Here is a 27,866-nt window from a genome sequence, read left to right on the forward strand (position 1 = left end):
GGGCAGGAAGGCAGGGTGGAGGAGAGGGGCAGTGGGTACAGTAGTGGGCATGGAACTAAGTGAAGAATTGGAGATGACAGAACAGCATTGAAAGCAAATTTATACCACCAGAACCAGGAAGAGATGTGTAGCACTAATGGATGCTGTTATAGAGAAGACAAATTCATTCAAGTAGAATGGCAGTGGAAACTGGCCCTGTATCCCCCAAAGCTGCTCTCTTTCTCTCTCTTTTCTGTGTTTCTAATGTAATGCCAAGCTGCCTGTCAATGAGGAGTCAGAGCTGTGGTTTATAGGACACCAAGGGAGGGTGTGTGTATTAGTTTGTGTGTGTGTCAGTGATGTTCGTTTGTGTGTTTGTGTGTGTGTGTGTGTGTGTGTGTTTGTGTGTTTGTGACTTAGCTTACTGCTCGAAGGCATGAGTTGAGAATCTGCTCTAGCGAATGGGGATATGTTCCATGGAGTCATGTGACCAAAGCTCTGTTAGGGCTGTGATGTCAGAGAGGGGGAGAAATGGAGAGAGGGAGAGAGAGAGAGAGAGAGAGAGGAGAGGGAGCAGCATTCAGTTCAGCCTCACAGCTTCATCTGATCAGTTCAGAGCACAGACACAGAGAGAAACACACAATTACTACACCAGCACACAAATAGGCTGTACTTCACAGAAACACCAAATACCACAGATAGAGTACATTAACAACCTTCCTTACAGCCAAAGGAAGATTCCTTTATTTTGCTGTCTAGAAGAATCTAGAATATTCTAGAAGCAGCGGAGAGAAGAGAGAGAGAGGTGAGGATGTCTTCTCTCTCCAATCAGCAGCAGCAGAGTGGTGGAGGTGGACAGCGCTGTGAGTATACTGAGCTGGGCAAGGTGCCCTCTGTCTCTATGGCGCCTCCTCAGCAGGCCCCTCAGGGCTGGGACCGGCAGCAGGACCAGATGGGACCACAATGTTTCGGGGGCAGCCCAGGGGCACCCAGACTAACCGACGAGGACAAGCTGTCAAGCCTCTTTGATGGACCTTCATCTGGATCAGGGTTCAAGGTGGAGTCGTCTGACCTCAAGGTGCCAGGGAGGATGGGTGTTGGACTCGGGGCACCTTTGGGTCTGGGCAGTGCTTGGGAGAGCCCCACAAATTCCGTCTCCTCTTCGCCCTTTCCAGCCTGCCCTGGGAAACTCTTCCCTACCCCGGGACAAGAACACAGGGCCAATGGAGCTGCAGCCCTGCGGGTGTCACCTGCTGTGCAGCATGACGCCTCACCGTTCCCCAACACACAAAAGGTGGACAACTGTGTATGGAATCCCTCCTTCTCTGGGCCACCCCACACAGGCCTTAAGCCTGCTGTTCAGACTTCTGCACCTGCACCTGCAGACAACTACTGTGTCATTGGTGTTGTCAACGACAACTACTCTAACTTCTCTGAAGACAGTGATGAGGACACGGAGCCTACTTTACCTCGAGGAGGAGGGACCGAGCAGCAACACAAAGCCGTGAGGCGCGCCATTTCTGACTGCTCCCACCTGTCTGTGCCGGGTAGCTTTGACTTCTCCCAGTACCCAGTGCAGCCTGGCGGACTAGTGGACCTGCCCTCGCCTGGAAGTAACATTATGGGGTCCAAGTCTCCACACTCGGCTGTGCAACGCTCTCTGACAGTGGGGGAGGAGAGAAAGACTGTGTCGCCCACACTCTCTCCTCTGTCCCCACTGAGCCCTGTCAGGGCCCCCAACTCCCCTCCCCCCAGGAAAGGTACTGGTAATGGGATGTCACAGAGCCAGAGTGAGAGTGTTCTACTGCCGGTTCCCCTCACTGGAAAAACCTTCAACAGCATCAATACCAAAAGCTCCATTGAGGGTAGGTGACTGATATGATTTGAGGCCTATTCCTCTTGGTGTTTGGACTAGCTCTGTTATAACATGTTGCTCATATACACCTTAGACCTGGTTCCTCTATCTCTCATTGGTTATGTACAGTGAGGGAAAAAAGTATTTGATCCCCTGCTGATTTTGTTCGTTTGCCCACTGACAATGAAATGATCAGTCTGTAATTTTAATGGTATGTTTATTTGAACAGTGAGAGACAGAATATCAACAAAAAAATCCAGAAAAACGCATGTCAAAAATTTTATAAATTGATTTGCATTTTAATGAGGGAAATAAGTATTTGACCCCTCTGCAAAACATGACTTAGTACTTGGTGGCAAAACCCTTGTTGGCAATCACAGAGGTCAGATGTTTCTTGTAGTTGGCCACCAGGTTTGCACACATCTCAGGAGGGATTTTGTCCCACTCCTCTTTGCAGATCTTCTTCAAGTCATTAAGATTTCGAGGCTGACGTTTGGCAACTCGAACCTTCAGCTCCCTCCACAGATTTTCTATGGGATTAAGGTCTGGAGACTGGCTAGGCCACTCCAGGACCTTAATGTGCTTTTTCTTGAGCCACTCCTTTGTTGCCTTGGCCGTGTGTTTTGGGTCATTGTCATGCTGGAATACCCATCCACGACCCATTTTCAATGCCCTGGCTGAGGGATGGAGGTTTTCACCCAAGATTTGACGGTACATGGCCCCGTCCATCGTCCCTTTGATGCGGTGAAGTTGTCCTGTCCCCTTAGCAGAAAAACACCCCCAAAGCATAATGTTTCCACCTCCATGTTTGACGGTGGGGATGGTTTCTTGGGGTCATAGGCAGCATTCCTCCTCCTCCAAACACGGCAAGTTGAGTTGATGCCAAAGAACTCCACTTTGGTCTCGTCTGACCACAACACGTTCACCCAGTTGTCCTCTGAATCATTCAGATGTTCATTGGCAAACTTCAGACGGGTATGTATATGAGCTTTCTTGAGCAGGGGGACCTTGCGGGCGCTGCAGGATTTCAGTCCTTCACGGCGTAGTGTGTTACCAATTGTTTTCTTGGTGACTATGGTCCCAGCTGCCTTGAGATCATTGACAAGATCCTCCTGTTTAGTTCTGGGCAGATTCCTCACCATTCTCATGATCATTGCAACTCCACGAGGTGAGATCTTGCATGGAGCCCTAGGCCAAGGGAGTTTGACAGTTGTTTTGTGTTTCTTCCATTTGCGAATAATCGCACCAACTGTTGTCACCTTCTCACCAAGCTGCTTGGCAATGGTCTTGTAGCCCATTCCAGCCTTGTGTAGATCTACAATCTTGTCCCTGACATCCTTGGAGAGCTCTTTGGTCTTGGCCATGGTGGAGAGTTTGGAATCTGATTGATTGATTGCTTCTGTGGACAGGTGTCTTTTATACAGGTAAGAAACTGAGATAAGAGTGTGCTCCTAATCTCAGCACGTTACCTGTATGAAAGACACCTGGGAGCCAGAAATCTTTCTGATTGAGAGGGGGTCAAATACTTATTTCCCTCATTAAAATGCAAATCAATTTATAACATTTTTGACATGCGTTTTTCTGGATATTTTTGTTGTTATTCTGTCTCTCACTGTTCAAATAAACCTACCATTAAAATTATAGACTGATCATTTCTTTGTCAGTGGGCAAACGTACAAAATCAGCAGGGGATCAAATACTTTTTTCCCTCACTGTATATAATGGTGTACGCTGATTTAAGTACATAGATTTGGGAGTTTATTTGTGATGCCTGACCAGATAGATCAGTGGGCAGTGGTATTCGTCTGGGCTGGCTGTTTGTTTTAACTATGATGGAGTGCTGAGAGAGATAATGGAAGTAGCCAAAAGAAGAATGGATGTAAAAAAACAACAACAACTAGAAGTTCTGATTTTTGGTATATTTGTACAAGGATGATGTGCTTCTAAAACAATTTAGGGTTTTAAGGGAGCAGGAGGGTTTACAATTCAGAAAGAATAATTGAAAGGAAATGTGTACATCCATTGTTGTGTCTCCCCTCCATCAACATTTTGCTCTGACAAAATGTCACAGGCACCAGAATACCATCGTTGAGGAGGTCTGGGGTTTTATACAGAATTAATAGTATGTGTGTCAAGTTCCTCTGAATATGAATGTCTATTGAAATGCTGAGGTTAATTTACCATCTCAAACTCCCATCTCTTCAGATGACTGTTGTTCAGTGATACATCACATCAAGTGGCACTCCAACAAGTGGCTAGCACTAAAGGAAGGGTGTGTGATGGATTTGAAATTGATTCTGGGTATCCATTTAAACAGAAAGTAGTCATTTCTGGTGGCACCATGTGGGGACTGGGGACTCTTGGGAATGCTTTCAAATTGCATGACTACTCTGTGTTTTTCATATATACACTTAGATTCAATAACACTAGACAAGCAGGCAGTCTGGAGCCTGAGGCCATTTTGCTTGCACTATATACTGAGTGTACAAAACATTAGGAACATATGCTCTTTCCATGACATAGACTGACTGACCAGGTGAATCCAGGTGAAAGCTGTGATCTCTTATTGATGTCACTTGTTAAATCCACTTCAACCAGTGTAGATGAAGGGGAGGAGATTTTTAAGCCTTGAGACAATTGAGACATGGATTGTGTATGTGTGCCATTCAGAGGGTGAATGGGCAAGACAAAATATTGAAGTGCCTTTGAACGGGGTATGTTAGTAGGTGCCAGGCGCACCCGTTTGTGTCCGAAACTGCAACACTGCTGAGTTTTTCACGCTCAACAGTTTCCAATGTGTATCAAGAATGGTCCACCACCCAAAGAATATCCAGTCAACTTGACACAACTGTGGGAAGCATTGAAGTCAACATGAGCCAGCATCCCTGTGGAAACCTTTCGACACCTTGTAGAGTCCATAACCTGACAACTTGAGACTGTTCTGAGGGCAAAAGCAACTCGATATTAGGAAGATGTTCTTAATGTTTTGTACACACAGTATTAGAGCTCTCTTTCACCTTCAGCTAGCCTATCGCTATAATATCTCACAAAGACACCATCATGACAATGATACATCTGCATCCTTCAACTAGCGACAGTAGGGAGCAAGCAGAAATAGCTGGCAGCATCCTCCTGCTGTAACAAGGGTCATTTCTACCTCATGGATGAAAGTCATGGGGAAAATAATCCCTCTGCTTATGTGGCTGTGTGTTTTTATATAATGCAAGGTCATTTCAAAGACATCCTGTATAATATGCACACATTTACTAATTCTAGCAAATGAGCTATATGCATCATCACTTCATATACAGTAGTGTGTGTGTGTGCATGTGTTTGTATGTGTGTGGGGGTGGGTGTGTGCATGCATGTGTATGCGTGTATATGTGTGCGTGAGTCTGGTGTGTAATGCTGGTCGCCTGCAGTAAAATGTCATGAGCACCATCATGTCCCTGTGTGTTAGTCATGCTCTATGTGACAATGTGTTTACACTACTGGCCAGGCATACATAACAGCTCTATATTAGTCTATAGTGTCTATAGTGTATGTTTACACTACTGGCCAGGCATACATAACAGCTCTATATTAGTCTATAGTGTCTATAGTGTATGTTTACACCACTGGCCAGGCATATAGAACAGCTCTATATTAGTCTATAGTGTCTATAGTGTATGTTTACACCACTGGCCAGGCATATAGAACAGCTCTATATTAGTCTATATTAGTCTATAGTGTATGTTTACACCACTGGCCAGGCATATAGAACAGCTCTATATTAGTCTATATTAGAGTCTATAGTGTATGTTTACACCACTGGCCAGGCATATAGAACAGCTCTATATTAGTCTATAGTCTATGTTTACACCACTGGCCAGGCATATAGAACAGCTCTATATTAGAGTCTATAGTTTATGTTTACACCACTGGCCAGGCATATAGAACAGCTATATATTAGTCTATATTAGTCTATAGTGTATGTTTACACCACTGGCCAGGCATATAGAACAGCTCTATATTAGTCTATATTAGTCTATAGTGTATGTTTACACCACTGGCCAGGCATATAGAACAGCTCTATATTAGTCTATATTAGAGTCTATAGTGTATGTTTACACCACTGGCCAGGCATATAGAACAGCTCTATATTAGTCTATAGTGTATGTTTACACCACTGGCCAGGCATACAGAACAGCTCTATATTAGAGTCTATAGTGTATGTTTACACCACTGGCCAGGCATATAGAACAGCTCTATATTAGAGTCTATAGTGTCTATAGTGTATGTTTACACCACTGGCCAGGCATATAGAACAGCTCTATATTAGTCTATAGTGTATGTTTACACCACTGGCCAGGCATATAGAACAGCTCTATATTAGTCTATAGTGTATGTTTACACCACTGGCCAGTCATATAGAACAGCTCTATATTAGAGTCTATAGTGTCTATAGTGTATGTTTACACCACTGGCCAGGCATACAGAACAGCTCTATATTAGTCTATAGTGTATGTTTACACCACTGGCCAGGCATATAGAACAGCTCTATATTAGAGTCTATAGTCTATGTTTACACCACTGGCCAGGCATATAAAACAGCTCTATATTAGAGTCTATAGTGTATGTTTACACCACTGGCCACGCACACAGAACAGCTCTATATTAGTCTATAGTGTATGTTTACACCACTGGCCAGGCATATAGAACAGCTCTATATTAGTCTATAGTCTATGTTTACACCACTGGCCAGGCATACAGAACAGCTCTATATTAGTCTATAGCACAGGTCAGCAACAGGCAGTGATCTCTTTTGGTCCCCTGAAGTTTGTAGTAAAAAATATATGTATATATATATGCAGAAGTATGTGGACACCTCTTAAAATTTGTGGATTCGGCTATTTCAGCCACACCCATTGCTGACAGGTGTATAAAATTGAGCACACAGTCATGCAATCTCCATATACAAACATTGTCAGTAGAATGGCCTTACTGAAGAGATCAGTCACTTTCAACATGGCACCATCATAGGATGCCACCTTCCCAATAAGTCAGTTGGCTCACAGAACGGGACTGCCGAGTGCTGAAAGTCGTACAGCGTAAAAATAGTCTGTCCTCGTCGGCAACACTCACTACAGAGTTCCAAACTGCTTCTGGAAGCAGCATCAGCACAAGAACGGTTTGTCAAGACTAAGATCAATGCCAAGCGTTGGCTGGAGAGGTGCGAAGCTCACCGCCATTGGACTCTGGAGCAGTGGAAGCTTGTTCTCTGGAGTGAAGAATCACGCTTCACCATCTGGCAGTCCGACGGATGAATCTGGGATTGGCGGATGCCAGGAGAACGCTACCAGCCCCAATGCATAGTGCCAACTGTAAAGTTTGGTGGAACAGGAATAATGGTCTTGGCCGGTTTTTCATGGTTCGGGCTAGGCCACTTAGTTCCAGTGAAGGGAAATCTTAATGCTACAGCGTACAATGACATTCTAGACGATTCTGTGCACATTCTAAACGATTCTGTGCTTTCAATTTTGTGGCAATAGTTTGGAAAAAGGCCCTTTACTGTTTCAGCATGACAGTGCCCCCATGCACAAAGCATCCCGGAGGTCAGCATCCCGGAGTTGCCTCTTCACTGTTGACGTTGAGACGGGTGTTTTGCGGGTACTATTTAAGGAAGCTGCCAGTTGAGGACTTGTGAGGCATCTGTTTCTCAAATTAAACACTCTAATGTACTTGTCCTCTTGCTCAGTTGTGCACCAGGGCCTCCCACTCCTCTTTCTTTTCTGGTTAGAGACAGTTTGCGCTGTTCTGTGAAGGGAGTAGTACACAACGTTGTACGAGATCTTCAGTTTCTTGGCAATTTCTCGCATGGAATAGCCTTCAAGAATAGACTGATGAGAATAGACAGGAGTTTCAGAAGAAAGTTCTTTGTGTATGGCCATTTTGAGCCTGTAATCGAACCTACAAATGCTGATGCCCCAGATACTCAACTAGTCTAAATAAGGTCAGTTTTATTGCTTCTTTAATTAGGACGACAGTTTTCAGCTGTGCTAACATAATTGCAAAAGGGTTTTCTAATGATCAATTAGCCTTTTAAAATGATTAACTTGGATTAGCTAACACAATGTGCCATTGGAACACAGGAGTGATGGTTGCTAATAATGAGCCTCTGTACGCCTATATAGATATTCCATAAAAAATCTGCCGTTTCCAGCTACAATAGTCATTTACAACATTAACAATGTCTACACTGTATTTCTGATCAATTTGATGTTATTTTAAAGGACAAAACATTTGCTTTTCTTTCAAACACAAGGAAATTTCTAAGTGACCCCAAACTTTTGAACGGTAGTGTATATACAGTACCAGTCAAAAGTTTGGTCACACCTACTCATTCCAAGGTTTTTCTTTATTTTTACTATTTTCTACATTGTAGAATAATAGTGTAGACATCAAAGCTATGAAATAACACATAAGGAATCATGTAGTAACCAAAGTATTAAACAAATCAAAATATATTTTTATATTTGAGGTTCTTCAAAGTAGCCACCCTTTGCCTTGATGACAGCTTTGCACACTCTTGGCATTCTCTCAACCAGCTTCATGAGGTAGTCAACTGGAATGCATTTCAATTAACAGGTGTGCATTGTTAAAAGTACATTTGTGGAATTTCTTTCCTTCTTAATGTGTTTGAGCCAATCAGTTGTGTTGTGACAAGGTAGTGGTGGTATACAGAAGATAGCCCTATTTGGTAAAAGATCAAGTCCTTATTATGGCAAGAACAGCTCAAATATGCAAAGAGAAATTACATGAATGTCAGTCAATTCAGAAAATGTCAAGAACTTTGAAAGTTTCTTCAAGTGCAGTTGAAAAAAAACATCAAGCGCAATGATGAAACTGGCTCTCATGAGGACCGCCACAGGAATGGAAGACCCAGAGTTACCCCTGCTGCAGAGGATAAGTTCATTAGAGTTACCAGCCTCAGAAATTGCAGCCTAAATAAATTCTTCAGAGTTCAAGTAAGACACATCTTAACATCAACTGTTTAGAGGAGACTGCATGAATCAGGCCTTCATGGTCGAATTGCTGCAAAGAAACCACTGTTAAAGGACACCCGTAAGAAGAAGAGACTTGCTTGGGCCATGAAACACGAGCAATGTACATTAGGCCGGTGGAAATCTGTCCTTTGGTCTGATGAGTCCAAATTAGAGATTTTTGGTTCCATCCACCGTGGCTTTGTGAGACGCAGAATAGGTGAACGGATGATTTCCACATGCGTGGTTCCCACCGTGAAGCATGGAGAGGGAGGTGTGATGGTGTGGGGGTGCTTTGCTGGTGACACTGTCAGTGATTCATTTAGAATTCAAGGCACACTTAACCAGCATGGCTACGATAGCATTCTGCAGCGATACACCATCCCATCTGGTTTGCGCTTAGTAGGACTATAATTTATTTTTCAACCGGACAATGACCCAACACACCTCCAGGCTGTGTAAGGGCTATTTGACCAAGAAGGAGAGTGATGGAGTGCTGCATCAGATGACCTGGCCTCCACAATCACCCGTCCTCAACACAATTGAGATGGTTTGGGATGAGTTGGACCGCAGAGTTAAGGAAAAGCAACCAACAGGTGCTCAGCATATGTGGGAACGCCTTCAAGACGGTTGGAAAAGCATTCCAGGTGAAGCTGGCTGAAAGAATGCAAAGAGTGTGCAAAGCTGTCATCAAGGCAAAGGATGGCTACGTTGAAGAATCTCAAAATATAAAATATATTAGATTTTTTAAACACTTTTTTGGTTACTACATGATTCTATATGTGTTATTTCATATTTTGTCGAAAATAGTAAAAATAAAGAAAAACCCTTGAATGAGTAGGTGTGTCCAAACTTTTGACTAGTACTGTATATATATATAGTTGCTCTGGGGTGTGTATTTGCTCTGGGGTGTATATTTAAATGTAAAATCACCAGAAATTCTGCTAAGAATGAGTTTAATTCAGGAAATCTGTTTCAAACAAATAATTATAATATATAAATAATAAATAAATAAACATATAAATAATTCCCACCAATAAAAAAGAGACGTATGTAACCAAGGTATGAAATTAGTTATTTTTTACAATCTTTTTTGGGCTTAGTTGTAGTCAATTTGTTGTGTACAAATGATTATAACTATGTTCTGGCCCCTAGACCCTCTGCTCTGATGAAAATTGGCCCTCGGCTGAATCTAGTTGCCTACGCTTGGTCTATAGTGTATGACAGTTACTGGAACCAGGGCTCCTAAAGCCAACCATGGGCACAACAAGGCCAGTCCTGTATACTGTACTCAATCATTTGATCCATTTTTCGATTGGCTCATGGTTTTGTACCATTGTGGCAAATCCATGATCTTGTCTGACGCATTGAACTGGTATCTATCTACCGTAAACTTACAATCCATTTGCACTCGCTGTATTTTTAAATTTTGATGCTCTAGTCAACTAATTGGTCAGAATTTTCTTTGAAAAGCGGATTCAGTCATTACGTCAATGGGTCATCTTTTGACCCAACTTAATCTGTCCCACATTTCCTAATCCATTTAACAAGTTGGTTTTTCTCGCTCGGGTTGTATCGCAAATGGTACCCTGGGATACAGCCTGAGAGAGGAAAACTATGGGCCTTAGTCAAAAGTAGTGAATTACATAGGGAATAGGGTGCCATTACAGACATACCCTCTCTCTCTGTAGAGGTCACTGAGGATGGGTTACATAAGGAGCCGATGCCAACAATGTGCTGTTCTGTCTGCCCTGCTCGGCCCTGGGCTTGGCCCTGACTTTCTGTAGCCCTGCCTAGACTACACACCACCATGCCATGACTGGTCACTGTAGTTAACTCACTCTTATTTCCACACCAATGAGTTGCTCTGGGGTGTAGTACAAAATATTATCACTGATAGATTATCATCATATGAGTAAAATATGACAGCAGTATTCGGAACGCTTGTATTTTGTGCCGATCGATCAGGAGGATTTTAGAGGATTGACATTTAGTTGCCTATTTGAACAGCCGCAACATGTACAAAGTCCTGTTGACCATATACGGTGGTGGTATTCTTAGGTGGCATTCTTAGGATGCATTGTTGTAGCTCGATTTTCAAGCTAAAGCCAGTCTGAATCTGTGGTTAGGTTAATAACACACTATAAGATATGATCGCTCTCATGGCTGAAAGCGCGTCTGGCACTATGAAATGTTTCTCTACCTGTATTTGATCCGTAGAGTAATTCTGGTATTTTTATATTACATACAGTATTGCAGGTTTGCTAAATATGTATCTGTTTTTGTTGCTCTACAGTGAAAGCAGAGAATAAGGACAAACAAGAGAAGGCAGATTTCTTTCCGAAGACAGATAACTTGAACATATTTGAGAAGACGGAGAAGTCCGACAAGATGGAGAAGAAAGAGAAAGAAGATGAATTTAAGAAAGTCGACAATGCCGACAAGACCTCAAAATCTGACAAGATTCTCAAAGATGAAGAGAAGTTCCATAAGACGGAGAAGAATTATACAAATGAAAAAGTGGACAAGCCAGAGAAGACAAACAAAGATGAGAAGATGGAGAAGAAAGAAAATGGGGAGAAAACTGACAAGATGGTCAAAGCTGAAAATAACGAAAAGGCTGGGAAAGGTACTGCAAAGTCCCCAACAACCAACGGAAGCAAGCAGGACCTCACCAGCCCAGACAGTAAGGCCAAGGTATGTCAAGGAAAGGCTGGGACAATGTTGCCATTCATTTAATCTCAGCAAGCTGCTTCTGCAACTGTCACTGCCATCTCTAGTGTGTGTGTGTGTGTGTGTGTGTGTGTGCGTGAGTGTGTGTATGCGTGTGCGTGTGTCTGTGTGTGTTTGTATGCACATGCTTATGTGCAATTCGTCACTGCCAATTTGCTCTGCTGATGCTCTTGGTTTGATTATGATTTGGTGTTAGTGAATGCTGCTTCTGCTGCTTTACTATCCTGCCTGTCCTCTGTTCTATGCTTTTGGTTTGTTTATTTTCTCCTTTATCGTGTGACGTTGTTGTACAGCCTGCTGTTGGGTCAACCAAACCAAACTCTGCCAAAACACGGCCCACCTCTTTGTCCACTGGGGACGCAGCTGGCCCCCCAAAACGTTCCTCCCCCACCTCAAGCTCTGCCAATAAAAAAAGTCCTGTTACCAAGGCAACCACTCCCACTGCTTGCACCAAGCAGCCAACGCCCGCTGCCAGTCAAACCCCTAAAGTCACCAAGTCCATGGTGAGTTCCCTCCCACTTTCCTCTGGTGTCTTCTCACTGGCCTCCCCTTTTGTGGTTGGCACCTTGTCCCCCTCCCGTTTGTTTGGTTCTGCCGTATAACTGTCCAGTGCCCACCTACTGACTCTCACTCATAGTTTGTGGACCACCAACTCCCTGCACTATGACATCTGTCCAGTCTCTTCACCATTTAGGGTAGTCCTACAAACTGAATCTTGTCTATCACCTCCCTGAAAACCCCAGCATACTGTACATTTCCAATATCTCATTTCTGTTTCCAATCTTTGCTCCCCTCATTTCCTAATCACTTTCCTTTTAGTCCAGCGCTCTCTTCCACACCAACCGTTCTCTGATTTCCTGTTTGCTTACTCAGACTCCGGAAAACGGTCCCCCTGTGCCAAAGGCCAACGGCACGGCAAATAAGAACGGTTCCTCTACAACCGCCACTACTAAACCTGCTGGGCCACGCCCCTCTGCTAGTGCCCCCTCTCTGCGCCGCAACACTGGTGAGCACTAACTCTAACTGTACCGTGCAAACTTACATTCTTTAAGGTACTTTACTCTTGATGATGGTGATATTCAAAAACCCAAAGTCAGAATTCATTGGTCATCCCCAGATCAATACATTGTTCACAAGTCTAAATCATGTAAGGTGAGCTTGGTTATGTCCTCTACCCTACAGTTCCCAAGACTGATATCAAGCCAAGTGATGTGAAGAAGCCTAGTACGCTGAAGACAACACCAAGTAACAACAACCAACCTACACAATCTAAGTATCTCAGTATACAACTAAAACACCCTGGAGTTTAATGTATTCTTTGAAATTGTTAGGACAGATATCCTGTTTTAATCTCTCCTGACAGTGTCATTATGACTACACAGAGAGACAAACACAGTGGATATGTGTGGCTAAGAGACAGACAGGGATGCAGAGGGAAACAGAAACTTAGGCTGCGTTTACTGATCTTTTTTTTTTCACTAATTGAATTGACCAATCACATCAGATCTTTTCACATCAGAACTTTTTCAGAGCTGACCTGATTATCCAAAAGACCAATTGGTGAAAAAAAAGATCAGAATTGGGCTGCCTGTGTCTCCACAGTAGCTCCAGTTAATGAAAACACTGACTGAACCCTCAATCCTGTCGTTTCCTCCTCTGAGATGTTCATTAGTCATCAAATCAGGGGCTGGTGACCCAGCCTTGTAAAACCAACTACCAGAGACCACTGTATCTACTGTATGTAGGTAGTAGTAGTGTGGTTCCTCATACTTCCCTGTGGACTTGTTAGCTTCCAGCCCATTGTTTCCTAGTAAATCATTGTTAGTGTTGTGCGCGATCAGCTCAGCTCCAGCCATTAGAGGGTACTGTTCTATGGTTCCTCATGTCCTTTCGCTCTCTCTGCCCCAGTCAAGCCCAGGGTGCCTCGCACCTCCGCCACTGCTCCGAGCACTCCTGCCACCAACGGGGAGCAGCCTCGCCGACGCATCACCAAACCCCCAGTGCCCAAGCAGACCGCTATGGAGAGGAAGCCACCTGTACCCAGAGCACCTAGGACTCCCAGACCTATCAACGCACCCCTGCCAGACCTAAAGAATGTGCGCTCCAAGATCGGCTCCACAGACAACATGAAGTACCAGCCTACCGGCGGCAAGGTGCGGTAACCAGGGATAGAGATGTACTGTACATGGAAGCTTGTGGAGATGGGTCTATTTAAGAAGACCGACATGAGACATAGACATTTTTGTATTAGCATATTTAAAGTGCTTTCAATGCTGCCAACTAATGCCATTCATAGCAGGGGTTTTCTCACAAGCAAATTATCATACAAATTCCATATTATTAAAACCTCCTCACCTCTCCACTGCTACCATATAACAAGACCATATACCATCTCATTAGTCATTGCCACCTTTATTGGCCTCCTCAACTGAATAGTGGCACAATGCATACTAACCCTAGAGAAAATATGTCAAGCAAACTATCTGTCTAATTCTACTTTTCTTTTTCTTTCTGTAGTTCTCTTTCTGTTCTCTCCCCTTTTCCTCTCTGTAACTCTTTTATTTTCTCTATTTTCTCTCTCTCGTCTCTCTACGTTACAACTGACAGCCGCCGTCACTCATTTGACCGACTGATACAAGGTGCTGTCACCTGTATTCATAAAGATCACTCTGAAAAGAGGAATCCTTTCATACAGATGATCATCTTGGAAAATAGCCGTCATGTCCAGTCTTTACATATGGCATTGGTTGTGACAGTGTCCATCCATCAAAAAGGTTGCCTGTCACAGTGATGTAAGCACTGTGACTATCTAAAAAAAACTATCTAAAAAAACTAGTTTCAGTACCAACCCTGCACACACTTCCACTAATCTTGCCTGAGAACTGAAGAGTTGAATTGGCTCCCTGAGCCAATGTCTAGGCTTTGGTTTAGCGAGCCTAAGCACTCTTCTGGCATGCAGGAGACCTGGGTTTGAAACTCGTCAGTGACACAGACAGGTGGTGAAGCTGAAAGCAGAACACTTCCCTCCATCCATACACCCACCACCACACTCTCCTGTGCCCTGACTGGTGGTACTGACCCAGGGCCCAGGGCAGCCTTGTCTCCTGGTATTGACCCAGGGGTGGTTGTCTCCCCTCAGGTCTCCTCGGCGGGGGCTTCCCAATCCAAAGACGGCCCGGGCAAAGTGAGTCCCTATCATCACACACCCCTCTTTCATTCTCACCCGTGTGCCTAACCACTCTCTCTCCTCTGATATCACACTGAAGGAAATGACATAAGTGGATATTTTTGTCCACTGACTATTTGAACCTACCTGTACACACACAAACACATAAATAGAGACACGTCACACTCTAACACACTCACTCATGCACATTCTCACCTTTTCTTCTTATTCATGAAAACCTGTTGCTTTCCTGTATAAAATGTGGAATGGTTGTGGACAGTGTATGACAAGTCTCTGTATCCCCTGAAATGCACAGCTTAACTGACAGACAGACAGAAAAAGAGACAGACAGGACCTTGCCATCATTCACCTGACCTCTACAACCATGGAACTACCCATCCCATTTGTTTGGCACAGAAACGTTCTCATCATGAAATAACAGAACACCACAGGGACCGTTGTCCTTCGCTGGTTCTCCCATGCACCTGGTACATTTAGAAGAGCCCCGAGCTTGAGTATTTGAGAGGCCCTGGATGGCTTTTGAGTTCGTAGTGCAACCAATACCACTGTTAATGTTCATTTGGGTTTACTTCGTAGTTTAGCCTTAACCTTTATACAGTCCTGTTAGTCTTGTATGATTCAATTAAGGATTTGAATCAGTGATGTAGTGGTACAAAAATAGGTTGGTAAACTGATCACCGGTCGCAGTGAAAAAGTTATGCTTACTATTCTTTCAATGCAGGTGGGTAAACTGTTGGGCCTAAAAAATGTGCAAGATAAGCAATACAGAAATAAGCTCCAGCACTCATAAGCCAAGTGATATAGCAGAGTAATGTAGCCATTGGTTGTCCAACACCTGTGAGTTGAGTTCAGTGATATATGAACTGGAGGGAGTGTGAACAGGCAGTGAGAACTAACAGACCTTGGCTGTGGCCGTGTGTTTTAGAGGGTGACTCAGCCTGCCTGTTCTGCTACCTGCGTCAGAGCCGCAAAATCATCTAAACACCAGGCGTCTCAGAATACAAAGCAAAAAATAAATGCAGAAAGCAGACTAGTGCTTTTCATTCAAGGTTTCTGAACAGATGTTCCCTTGCTGTGTGACAATGTTTTGAAATCAATAATTGATATCAGAGAAAAGCTGGCTGGCTAGTATATCTGTTTGGGTGTGTGTGTGTGAGAGAGAGAGTGACACTGCAATAGTTCTCAGTCACATCTAGAATTGGATTTGAGCTCATTTGCATGTAAATACTGATGTCTGACCAGCCAGCATTTCTGACTGTTGTGTGACTTGACTTTACTTACAAGGAGCAAGTAAGAGTTAACACCCTACTGTATGCTCTTCAAATTGCTTTCACTTTTATATCCTGGTTGCTCCTCCACCATCCTCCACTAATTCTACACTCATCATAGTGACCCATTCCCCTCTGCTACTGTGCTGTTTTGTAGGTTATGATAGTCCACAAAAAACTGGACTTCAGCCATATCACCTCTCGCTGTGGCTCCAAGGATAATATCAAGCATGTCCCTGGTGGAGGGAATGTAAGTACAACACATGGTGGTCCCATGTGGCTGCTGCCTCCATCCCCATATCCCACTGACATGCTCGATTGGACAGAGTAATGTCCTAACGTTCTAGTCATTCTAATTATATGGTCAGCCCTATTGACCAGCCTAGATACACTGAGTATACCAAACATTAAGAACACCTTCCTAATATTGAGTTGGACATGGACTCTACAAGATTTTGAAAGCGTTCCACAGGGATGCTGGCCCATGTTGACTCCAATGCTTCCCACCGTTGTGTCAAGTTGGCTGGATGTCCTTTGGGGGGTGGACCATTCTTGATTAACACGGGAAACTGTTGAGCGTGAAAAACCCAGCGTGTTGCCGTTCTTGACACAAACTGGTGCGCCTGGCACCTACTACCATACCCTGTTCAAAGGCAGTTAAATATTTTGTCTTCCCCATTCACCTTCTGAATGGCACACATACACAATCCATGTCTCAATTGTCTCAAGGCTGAATATATATATATTTTTTTACCTGTCTCCTCCCCTTCATATACACTGATAGAATTGGATTTAACAAGTGACATCAATAAGGGATCATAGATTTCACCTGGATTCACCTGGTCAGTCTATGTCATAGAAAGTTCTTAATTCTTTTTATACTCAGTGAATAATGTTTCGGTCCGAGTGCTGTGCTGTTTGTGTGAACTTTCTCACCCAACTAACTAGCCTACGAGATACTAGCTTTCTGTCTGCCTCTCACTCTTTTACATTCAACAAGCATTTTCCTTATTAAGTGACAAACAATATTTTTAAATGGATACTTCAAATTGCCTACTTCTCCAATTTACAGTACCTCAGCGTTTTATCAGTCCAAATTTCATAATCAGTGTTACATTGGTGGGCGAGAGTGATTCAAGGCATTGTGTGTGAATTTCAGAGTGGGTGTTGTTTCATGTTTGCCATTCATACTTCACCATTTGTGTTGTTTGTTTGCGTGCATTCAGGTCCAGATTCAGCATAAGAAGGTGGACTTGAGCAAAGTGACCTCCAAGTGTGGCTCTAAGGATAACATCAAGCACAAGCCAGGTAAGACGCCTAATGATTTAGGAAAATATATCTACATCCCAAATGGCACCCTATTCCCTACATAGTGCACTAGTTTGACCAGAGCCTGATGGGCACTGGTCAAAAGTAGTGCACTACATAGGGAATAGGGTTCCATTGGGAAGCATCTTATACCAAATTAATTCTCTTCTTACCCTACTTGTAACTAAGGTGTGTCCGCTACAGGGGGTGGAGACGTGAAGATTGAGGCTAAGGCCAATGGCAATGGTAATGGAAAGCCCAAGGTGGGGTCAATGGACAATATTGGCCTTGAGGCAGGGGATGGACAAATCAAGGTAAGGTCACCATTCTGTTGTAGTCACATAGTCATTAACATTTTTATCTAACCAGGATTTGGTCATGGAAGTTTTATTTAAAAACATTTCAGAAAGCTTGAAGTTATGAAACAATTGTTTATTGCAAAACACAGAAACACAGCATCTTTGTGGTTGTGGTGGAAAAGTTTCATTTGAACATGCTGATTGCTCACATACAGAGAGCAATTTCATCCTGTTAAAACAAGCAATGTCATCATGCATTATGGGAGTTTGTCCACTAGATGGCATTACCGGTAATGATTACCCAGCCTCACTACTGCTTCATAAAATTAACAACAGATAAAGAAAAGATCATTGAACTTCTAGAAATGCATAAACACTTTTTCAATTAACAAATTATTGTTAATTAACATCAGTGTGTGTCTGATTCTGATGCTGGTGTGTTTCCAGGCTGAGGGGATGCCGGAGAAAGCTGCAGGGAAAACATCTCCCCCTGGTGGAGCTCCAGCTACAGGTGCAGGAAGCATGGCTAAGGAGAACGGACATAAGGCCTTGCCTCAACCTAATCCCTTTGGGAGTGACCCGATGGGCATGGACAAACGCATCCCTGAGACAAGTAGGTGCCCCTTACTCCAACAAGCACTTTCACTGTCATGCACTCTCATAGCTTTAACTTTGAGATTACCTCCGTTGCCGAGTGCTCAGATGAGAGATAACTGATTGTTGTGAAGTAGGCTCCTTTTTAGCTTTCTTGCTACAAATGACAAATACTGTACAAAAACATTTGTACGTTATTTTATGCCATAAGTCTAACCAGTTTACTCTTCCCTCCACTCTTTCTCGTCTTAATTTTCTCCCCTATCCCTCCATCTTTCTCCATTGTGTCTGTATCTGCCTGCAGATTGAGTCTTATAAGCTGAGCTTTCGCGAGAACGCACGGGCTCGCACCACCAACGGCGCCGACCTTATCTCTTGGCCCACCCCGATTGGCAGCCCCCCCTCACCCCCATCGCAGCACCTCTCTCTGTGTTTCTCTGGGGTCCGCCAGCTTCCTCCTCCACACCCTTCAGCTCCGACCCAGCCCCTCGTCACCCAGCCATGGGGCAGGGGGAAAAATACTGAATGCTAGCAGAACAAGGATTTCTTTAGCACATTCCAACTTATTCCTTTTACCTCACAATACAGTATCGCATCACTACTCTCTACCCTCGTTGAATATCTGTCTTAGTCTTCTGGTCTCAGAAGAGCCAGTTTTAAAGTATAGAGACCAGAGTTGACAGATAGAGGAAGGTATTTCTGTACAGTGGGGTTTTGTCTCTTCTGGATTGCCCTGGCTGTAATATAAGGGGAGTAGTATGACCTCAGAGTGAACCTTCTAGAATCTAGACCCTCAGTGTTCTGTTGTAGTTATGTCAGCGCCTGCTTCTTTTGTTCCAGCCTATAAGCACTGTTCTTATACGTACAGTAGTGCAGTCTTGATCAAAATCACAAACACCTACAGTGTCGCACTGTATATTAGTATGACTTTTTCGTCATAGACTATCACAATGAGCCACTGCTATGTATGTGACAGGCCTAACCCTAGATGTAAAACCTTCCTTACCATATCTAACCCTCTGGATGAGCATAGCCTCCCCTGTACTGTAGGGACCCCAGATTTCACTTATACAGTACATTATGATGATTAGTGAAACACCCCTTATTGTGAGCATGTGGGACTGTCATGTCATCCCAATGAACAGCGGCTAATATGTCACCCCCTCACTTAACCAATTCAGTATGTCTAGATAACCTTCTGTAAACCTGTGACCCCCCACACAACCCTCTAAACAATAAGAAACTAGTAGGCTGTTACAAACAGTAGGATATTTAACATCTCTTTAAAAAAAAAACTCTGTATTGTGTTTTAGTAAATTATTGTAACAATGAGCTGATGTGTTGTTCTGTTGTTTAATCATCAATATACCCTTTTTCCTTTTACTGTTACATCTCTCTGAAAGCAATACAGTGAGTGGTCTTTGTTGAGGATACAACTTCCTCTTACACACCCGTACTCGCACATGTAAACTACAGTACGGTACAGTCAGAGAGAGAGAGCGAGAAAAACCCTCTCAGGGACTGTGCACAGAGACTGGATGCCTGAGGCAGGACAGAATAGTAAGCAGGAGGCAGCATACAAAGTGAGGAAAGGCCTATGATTGCACCAGGAGAGTGGAGATACTCCAGTGACGATCAAGTCTCTGTAGTGTTGGCCAAATCGTTGGGACAGGGACGACGACTAGAGAGCCATGTTGAAGGAAAGCAAGATTTAGATAGATTTAACAATATTATCGTAAAAATACAAATACAATTTGAAGTCAATATCAAGAGAAGTTTTTGAAGGACAAAGATGGTAATTGAACTCCAATGTAACAATGTACATTTTAATTATTCTCAACGAATCCACTGTTAAATATGAATTGATTTGAATGGCTGCTTATGCTACTGGTTCCACTGTGAATAGTAACATTATTGTGTAACAATAGGGCACAATTGCTTAACCAAGCAAATATATATAGCAATATATATATATAAGCTAATTACTCTGTCTAACTTGCTATTGGTTTTGTAAAGAGGTTGGCGGATGGAATTGTATAACATTACATGACTATGAATTAGGATCCGGTGTGTGTGTGTATAGTAGTTGAACGATCTTTGGGATGGTCTCATTTTGTGATCAACATTTAGACATTTAGACATCTGTGGAGTCTGTCGGATTTGTGGTACGTTGCCGGATCAAGATCAAGGGCACCCGGGTGGCCTTTAAAATACTGCTAGTTTGGCTCTTAAGAGTATGAAAATTGCCGTTCCTTTTGGAGATATCCATCACACTACTCCAACAAGAGGGATAATGGCCACAGATTTTCAATGTGTAATTGTGCCTTGTAGATTCTCAAGGCTGAACTGTAACAGGTGTACAGTTCCCCCCCCAAAAGTATATTTGTGTCCCCCACCCTAAAACACTTTTACTTAGATTTATTTGTTGTACTGTCGGTAGGGTGTAATCTGAATCTATTTGAGTGTGTGCACTGCAGTGGAAGAAATAATAGTGAATGTCAATGGCAGAGATAATCAAAGAGCAAGTGATCAAATTATCGAGAAAGAAAAGCAAAAGCACCTTATGATATTTTTAAGGTATTCTTTCCCCCAACATTCCCATGGTTAGTTCAAAAATTGTAATGAAATGAATTCTTCCTGAAGACTAAGCCTTACACTGATGAAAGCAGACGAAAGCACGTTGAATGCACAGTGGCATGTCCATTTCACGTTTGAGCTCTACAGTATGTTTGAGTGAACTGTTGCCGTGATTGGATGAACAGATTTGTCTTTTAGTCTCCTTGGTGGTAACCTTGCTCACCGGTCACGTTTAGTGGACTTTGGTGTCATGTTTTGGGTACAGTGGTCACTCACTCTGTCTGTTCTCCTTGTGCCTGTTAGGCACCACCTTTATGAACACTCACCTTTCCAACGCTTAAGTGCTGCTTGCACCACCACCCTTCCATCAGTCTTCACACATTCGTTTGTATATAGACATCCACACGTTTTCATCACCACAGGAGAACAAGGTATTGATGTTAGGGTCTTTATGGATGTTGAGAAATGTCTTTGACGTTCATGAACCCATTTCCGGAGAGTGTTTTCTTTCTGGAGTCTGCCTTTTTTCAGAAAGGGCTGAAGTACAAGAATGTTTTTACAATTTAATATATTAAAGATGCAAGATATGAATATATAATGTATGAACTTTTTGTTTTGTTGTAAAAATCACAATAAGACACTTATACTCAATATAAATTTGACTGACAGTAGGAAGTGTGTGTCGAGTCCAGTATGGGGACCGCAGCAGACTGTGAATAGCTTAAGCATTCAGCGATGGTTAACTTCTCAATGGATGGTCTAGGTGTCCTTTTATCCACTCCAACTCTATAGTGGATAAACTGATATTTGCTTGAATAAATTACCACTTTTATCTGCCTCTTACACTTAGACTTACTATATGTAGAAAATCTACCAGAAACAAAGAATCATCCATTTTAATGCATATTCTTCCAAATGTTTTGTGTCACTGGTGAGCTGACCGAGTGCTCAACTGTAATCATGAACCAGGCATTGTGAGGATAGGTTGAAGGTCAAGCTCCCACATGCGGCACCTGACACACACAGCCCTTGAATGTTGTCCAGACATCCTCCCCTTGTAAGACTAACAGTAACTGTCTTTTGGCATGTGTTATGTAGTGTGCTTCTGTAAAGCATCAAGGAGCCCATCTAGAGCCTTCTTAGAGCACACCTACAGTGTGTATTATTCTCCATAGTGCACACCATAAGAGCATGCAGAAGACAATGGATTGTAAACATCTGTCATAGATAGGAGGAGTTAATTGTTTCCCTTTCGATTTGAGTAATGTAATTTGGTATGAAAGAGATGTTCATTGTGATTCATTGTTAACTAGTGATGTGAATATTAATCATGAAATAAAAGACAAGCAAAACATTTATGACTTTATGTTTCCAATTCTTCTACTTCTACTATTTTGTGCATACTTTGTCATTTTGTTCCATAAATAACTATCTTAAGGACAGTTCGACATTCACTGGAGGGGGGGGACCAAAATAGGGGAGGGTTGTCTAACTTAATTTTTTACTTTGGGGAGGGGTGTGTGTTTTTTATTAGGCACATGGGAGTGTTGTGCGTTTTTCTCCTAGTTTGCATTTGCTCTTTTGCAGGTTTACCTATGCATACCTGTGCATTCGGAAAGTATTCAGACCCCTTCCCTTTTTCCACATTTTGTTACGTTACAGCCTTATTCTAAAATTTATTAAATTAATTGGTTTCTTCATTAATCAACACACAATACCCCATAATGACAAAGATTTAAAAAAATTAAATACCTTATTTGTACTTCTATTTTATTTAATATTTTACTGGGATGCGCTGTCTGTTGGGGATCACCATTCTCCCAAGTCGTCCTACAATAATATGGCCAGGCGCGTCACCTCCTCTCCAATCCAAGCGGCTATTCCTCCCGCACCTAGAACCTAAAAGGCGCTGCATGGTCAATCCGATGTCTGCATTGGCCGTGCAGCATTTACGGTGATATGGCCTCTGCAGAAGTCAGGGCATTCATACTCCTACATGATGATCGATGCTTGGCTGCTGTTTGACAAATCAATCAATCCAAACTGTGCAGAGGCCATTTGATGAATGGAAAGAGACATCTGTTACAAAACACCAAAATGACCATTTAATGACATTCGGAGATCGTCAAGCCAAACCTTCGATACTGCGTAGGCCTACAAGGTAAAGAGGGATGTATTTTCTGTTTGTGGAGATTGACATGGTCTATTTATTGTGGTGTTGAAAATGCAAACCATGATATTGATGTGCCCAAAGTCGGTATGTTTTGCGTATATTTTATATGATTTTAAAATCTAAATGTTGAAAATCTCATTTCAACCTACAGTAGCTGATCATTGTCTGCAGCCGGTTCTGATCGTAGTGTAGGCCTAGTGAAACAGGCAGGGAAAGTGAGCTTGTCCATGGTGGTCGGCGAAACCTCAACCTTCTGGCCCATAGCCCTGCGTGGCATCGACCGTGCTACAAAAGCATGCTGACGTGTTTAAGTCGATATCCACGTTTATAAACACAGGGTCACTACATCTATTGATATTTGTGGTCGTAAACATTATTTTGAGTTAATTGTATGAGGAGGGAGGGTGTGCAATTTTATTTCACAGTACAATGGGAGGGTCGTGAAAATAGTTTTAACGTTGTGGAGGGGGTACCTTTTTCAATGGCAAAAACACAGAGTATAGTGCACATGAAGTATCAGCACGGTGCACAATTAAATGGTAGTGGCTAGACAACTTTGCATTTAATACTGTATAGAGAGAGAAGATAACGACACTTATGTAGAGGGACAATGCATCTTGGCAGGCAGCCAGACGAAGGAGACTCAAAGTCAGCCTCTCCATTATAACCTATTGTGCCAGCCACTAGAGAGCTGTATAGCCTAATACCCTGTATTGCCAGGTCTTGTTGACATGGAATAGTTATAGTCCTGAGGATAAAGATAAACCTGTGAAATTCTTCCTGGCTGCCTTTCACTGATTGAGCAGGACAGCTTTAGATTCACAATAAGGTTCATTGTCAAGTGTCAACCAATAGTAACAGGTGACCCAATGAAAAATCATGTCTCCCTACAACATCGACTGTAACTTAACCACCCTCTGTCTTTTCAAACTATATTATTAGAGTTCACACATTTCCCGTCTCTAGACTAAATAAACACCTGCTGTCTGTCCCTCCTTGTCCCACTCTTTACTGTCATGTCCTTGAAAGTCCCCCACCCAAGCCATCAGGGATGTGTGGTACCTGTCCTACTTGAGTGTGCAAACTGACACGGCTTGGGTTTCAGAGGACTATTGTTAGGGGTGTTTGTTCTTATGTGGTGGCAACGTGGCATAACGGTCACTTTTTAGAGAAGGACTGCCCACCTTCCTCTATCTCCTCCTGACTAACATTGGATCAGTCATTGGTGGCTCTGCTGGATGGTCTCTTCAGTGGTCGTCTTCCTATCAGACTGCAGTAGGCTACAGATGGTCTCTTCGGTGGTCGTCTTCCTATCAGACTCCAGTAGGCTACAGATGGTCTCTTCGGTGGTCGTCTTCCTATCAGACTGCAGTAGGCTACAGATGGTCTCTCTCACCACTGATGATCCTCTGAACCTGACAGAGAGAAAACATAGCTTGCAGAAGAATTGAAGAGTGGAAAGTCTAAATGTTGTTTCATTTCACATTACGTTGATGCTTTTGATCTGGTGGCTCTGTTTGTCTCACACAGGATCAATTTGAGAATGCTCAAGATGCTTCCCACCAATAGTTTGTCACCCATTGGCCAGTATCTCTGAATGCCTCCACTGTCTCTATGGTCCAGCAGCCTAGGCAGGCACCAGCAGGTATGTAATCCAGCTTTGAATAATTGCTCATTAAAACCTTTGAAAGGGCATATACTACAGTTGTTTACTTTGTGAAAATACTTACAGTTGAAGTTGGAAGTTTACATACACCTTAGCCAAATACATTTCAACTCAGTTTTTCACAATTCCCAACATTTAATCCTAGTTATAATTCCCTGTCTTAGGTCAGTTAGGATCACCACTTTATTTTAAGAATGTGAAATGTCAGAATAATAGTAGAGAGAATTATTTATTTCAGCTTTTATTTCTTTCATCACATTCCCAGTGGGTCAGAAGTCTACATACACTAAATTAGTATTTGGTAGCAGTGCCTTTAAATTATTTAACTTGGGTCAAACATTTTGGGTAGCCTTCCACAACCTTCCCACAATAAGTTGGGTGAATTCTGGCCCATTCCTCCTGACAGAGCTGGTGTAACTGAGTCAGGTTTGTAGGCCTTCTTGCTCACACACGCATTTTCAGTTCTGCCCACAAATGTTCTATAGGATTGAGGTCAGGGCTTTGTGATGGCCAGTTGCTTCAATATATCCACATAATTTTCCTTCCCATGATGCCATCTATTTTATGACGTGCACCAGTCCCTCCTGCACAAAGCACCCCCACAACATTATGCTGCCACCAAGTGCTTCACGGTTGGGATGGTGTTCTTCGGCTTGCAAGCATCCCCCTTTTTCCTCCAAAAATAACGATGGTCATTATGGCTAAACAGTTCTATTTTTGTTTCATCAGACCAGAGGGCATTTCTCCAAAAAGTACAATCTTTGTTGCAAACCGTAGTCTGGCTTTTTATGGCGGTTTTGGAGCAATGGCTTCTTCCTTGCTGAGCGGCCTTTCAGGTTATGTCGATATAGGACTCGTTTGACTGTGGATATAGATACTTTTGTACCTGTTTCCTCCAGCATCTTCACAAGGTCCTTTGCTGTTGTTCTGGGATTGATTAGCACTTTTCGCACCAAAGTACGTTCATCTCTAGGAGACAGAACGCGTCTCCTTCCTGAGTGGTATGACGGCTGCCTGGGTTCATGGTGTTTATACTTGCGTACTATTGTTTGTACAGATGAACGTGGTACCTTCAGGCATTTGGAAATTGCTCCCAAGGATGAACCAGACTTTTTTTTCTACAATTTCTACAATTTCTTCTGAGGTCTTGGCTGATTTCTTTTGATTTCCCCATGATGTCAAGCAAAGAGGCACCGAGTTTGAAGGTAGGCCTTGAAATACATCCACAGGTACACCTCCAACTGACTCAAATTATATTCATTAGCCTATCAGAAGCTTCTAAAGCCATGACATCATTTTCTGGAATTTCCCAAGCAGTTTAAAGGAACAGTCAACTTAGTGTATGTAAACTTCTGACCCACTAAATTGTGATACAGTGAATTATAAGTGAAATAATCTGTCTGTAAACAATTGTTGGAAAAATGACTTGTGTCATGCACAAAGTAGATGTCCTTACCGACTTGCCAAAACTATAGTTTGTTAACAAGAAATTTGTGGAGTGGTTGAAAAACGAGTTTTAATGATTCCAACCTAAGTGTATGTAAACTTCCGACTTCAACTGTGTAACGTAGGCCTACACCATTTTTTAACTCTCAATTTATTTTGAAATGTAAAAACCCTAAAAGTTGATTTGCTACAAGATTTCAGGGTGACAAAAGCAAATACCAATGAAAAATCCAAAAATGGTGTGGGAAGAATATATTTTATAATTCAAGACAACGCATTCTAAAATGAATCACACACACTCTTCGCATGCTCACCTTTGGTGAGTTTAGGCCATAGCCAAGTTTGGGACATTAACAAGCAGGCTATCAAATCAGCCATGCACCACAGAATTCCACCAAAAATCAGTGTAGTTACTAGTGTGTGCAGCGAGCCGTTGCTGTCTGATGTTCTGTCCTTTCTCCCAAGTAAGTACTAGCTGCAGCTAGGAAGCAAAGCAATGGCCTACATTCAGACCAGGGGTCACCAACTGGTCGATCGGGATCTACCAGTAGCTCGCAGCCCACCTATGAGTAGCTCGCCAAGGAATTCTGAAAGTACATGGAATTTTCATGTGTTCCACCACAAACTTGTGATAAACAAATCTCACAAGTATTAGACACTGAAAGCACCCAGCTACTATCGAATCAATGCAGCGTTGACATTATCCCACCCCTGGTTAGCCACTATTGGCTTAAAAAGCAAACTTAAGACAATATCTGCCAAATAATTTCCAGCAATATTGCCCCTGTCTGTCAGTGTGGTGCGTGTGTTTGTCTATCACTCCGTGTGTAGCCAGTTGATGTGATAACCATCTTGTGGGTTGGCAGAAATACTTTCCCTAAAACCTTCACAATGAAATGTTAACTGCAAAGTAGGCTTTCCTGGCAGAAGTATATAATAAATATCTAGTATATCTAGCAGCAGTACAGAACTATCACTAAACCAGCACATTGTATTTGTATTTATTATGGATCCCCATTAGGTGCTGCCAAGGCAGCAGCTGCTCTTCCTGGGGTCCAGCAAAAATGAAAGCAGTAATATACAGTACATTATAATAAAATGTGTAAATATTAAAATACATTTTAAAAACATATATCACTATACATTAAGTGTGAGGCCCTCCGGCCACTACTCTACTACAGCACACTATCCAGGTGTACATGTGTGTACAGTCGTGGCCAAAAGTTTTGAGAATGACACAAATATTAATTTCCACAAAGTTTGCTGCTTCAGTGTCTTTAGATATTTTTGTCAGATGTTACTATGGAATACTGAAGTATAATTACAAGCATTTCATAAGTGTTAAAGGCTTTTGTTGACAATTACATGAAGTTGATGCAAAGAGTCAATATTTGCAGTGTTGATCCTTCTTTTTCAAGACCTCTGCAATCCGCCCTGGTATGCTGTCAATTAACTTCTGGGCCACATCCTGACTGATGGCAGCCCATTCTTGCATAATCAATGCTTGGAGTTTGTCAGAATTTGTAGGTTTTTGTTTGTCCACCCGCCTCTTGAGGATTGACCACAAGTTCTCAATGGGATTAAGGTCTGGGGAGTTTCCTGGCCATGGATCCAAAATATCGATGTTTTGTTCCCCGAGCCACTTAGTTATCACTTTTGCCTTATGGCAAGGTGCTCCATCATGCTGGAAAAGGCATTGTTTGTCACCAAACTGTTCCTGGATGGTTGGGAGAAGTTGCTCTCGGAGGATGTGTTGGTA

At 42.7% G+C, this 27,866-nt stretch overlaps 1 protein-coding gene across 9 annotated transcripts in view; it reads left to right on the plus strand.

The window, feature by feature from the left end:
- Window positions 1-22,176, plus strand: part of map4l (microtubule associated protein 4 like) — a 51,917-nt gene extending 29,741 nt beyond the window's left edge. For 2 of the 9 annotated variants that reach the window (XM_071377204.1, XM_071377205.1), the window contains exons 6-16: window positions 11,153-11,553; window positions 11,883-12,092; window positions 12,463-12,595; window positions 12,772-12,834; window positions 13,498-13,742; window positions 14,729-14,773; window positions 16,202-16,294; window positions 17,271-17,352; window positions 17,542-17,666; window positions 18,099-18,264; window positions 18,550-22,176. In XM_071377204.1, coding sequence (XP_071233305.1) covers window positions 11,153-11,553; window positions 11,883-12,092; window positions 12,463-12,595; window positions 12,772-12,834; window positions 13,498-13,742; window positions 14,729-14,773; window positions 16,202-16,294; window positions 17,271-17,352; window positions 17,542-17,666; window positions 18,099-18,264; window positions 18,550-18,554 — 1,568 coding nt within the window. In that variant the 3' untranslated portion in view covers window positions 18,555-22,176. Of the gene's footprint in view, window positions 1-540; window positions 1,845-11,152; window positions 11,554-11,882; window positions 12,093-12,462; window positions 12,596-12,771; window positions 12,835-13,497; window positions 13,743-14,728; window positions 14,774-16,201; window positions 16,295-17,270; window positions 17,353-17,541; window positions 17,667-18,098; window positions 18,265-18,549 lie in introns of those variants that run through there. The other 7 variants (XM_071377212.1, XM_071377206.1, XM_071377207.1 and 4 more) reach the window with 7 other exon arrangements.
- Window positions 22,177-27,866: the final 5,690 nt, after the last annotated feature.

The sequence above is a fragment of the Salvelinus alpinus genome, chromosome 30, assembly GCF_045679555.1.
Source record: "Salvelinus alpinus chromosome 30, SLU_Salpinus.1, whole genome shotgun sequence".
Taxonomy (NCBI): domain Eukaryota; kingdom Metazoa; phylum Chordata; class Actinopteri; order Salmoniformes; family Salmonidae; genus Salvelinus; species Salvelinus alpinus.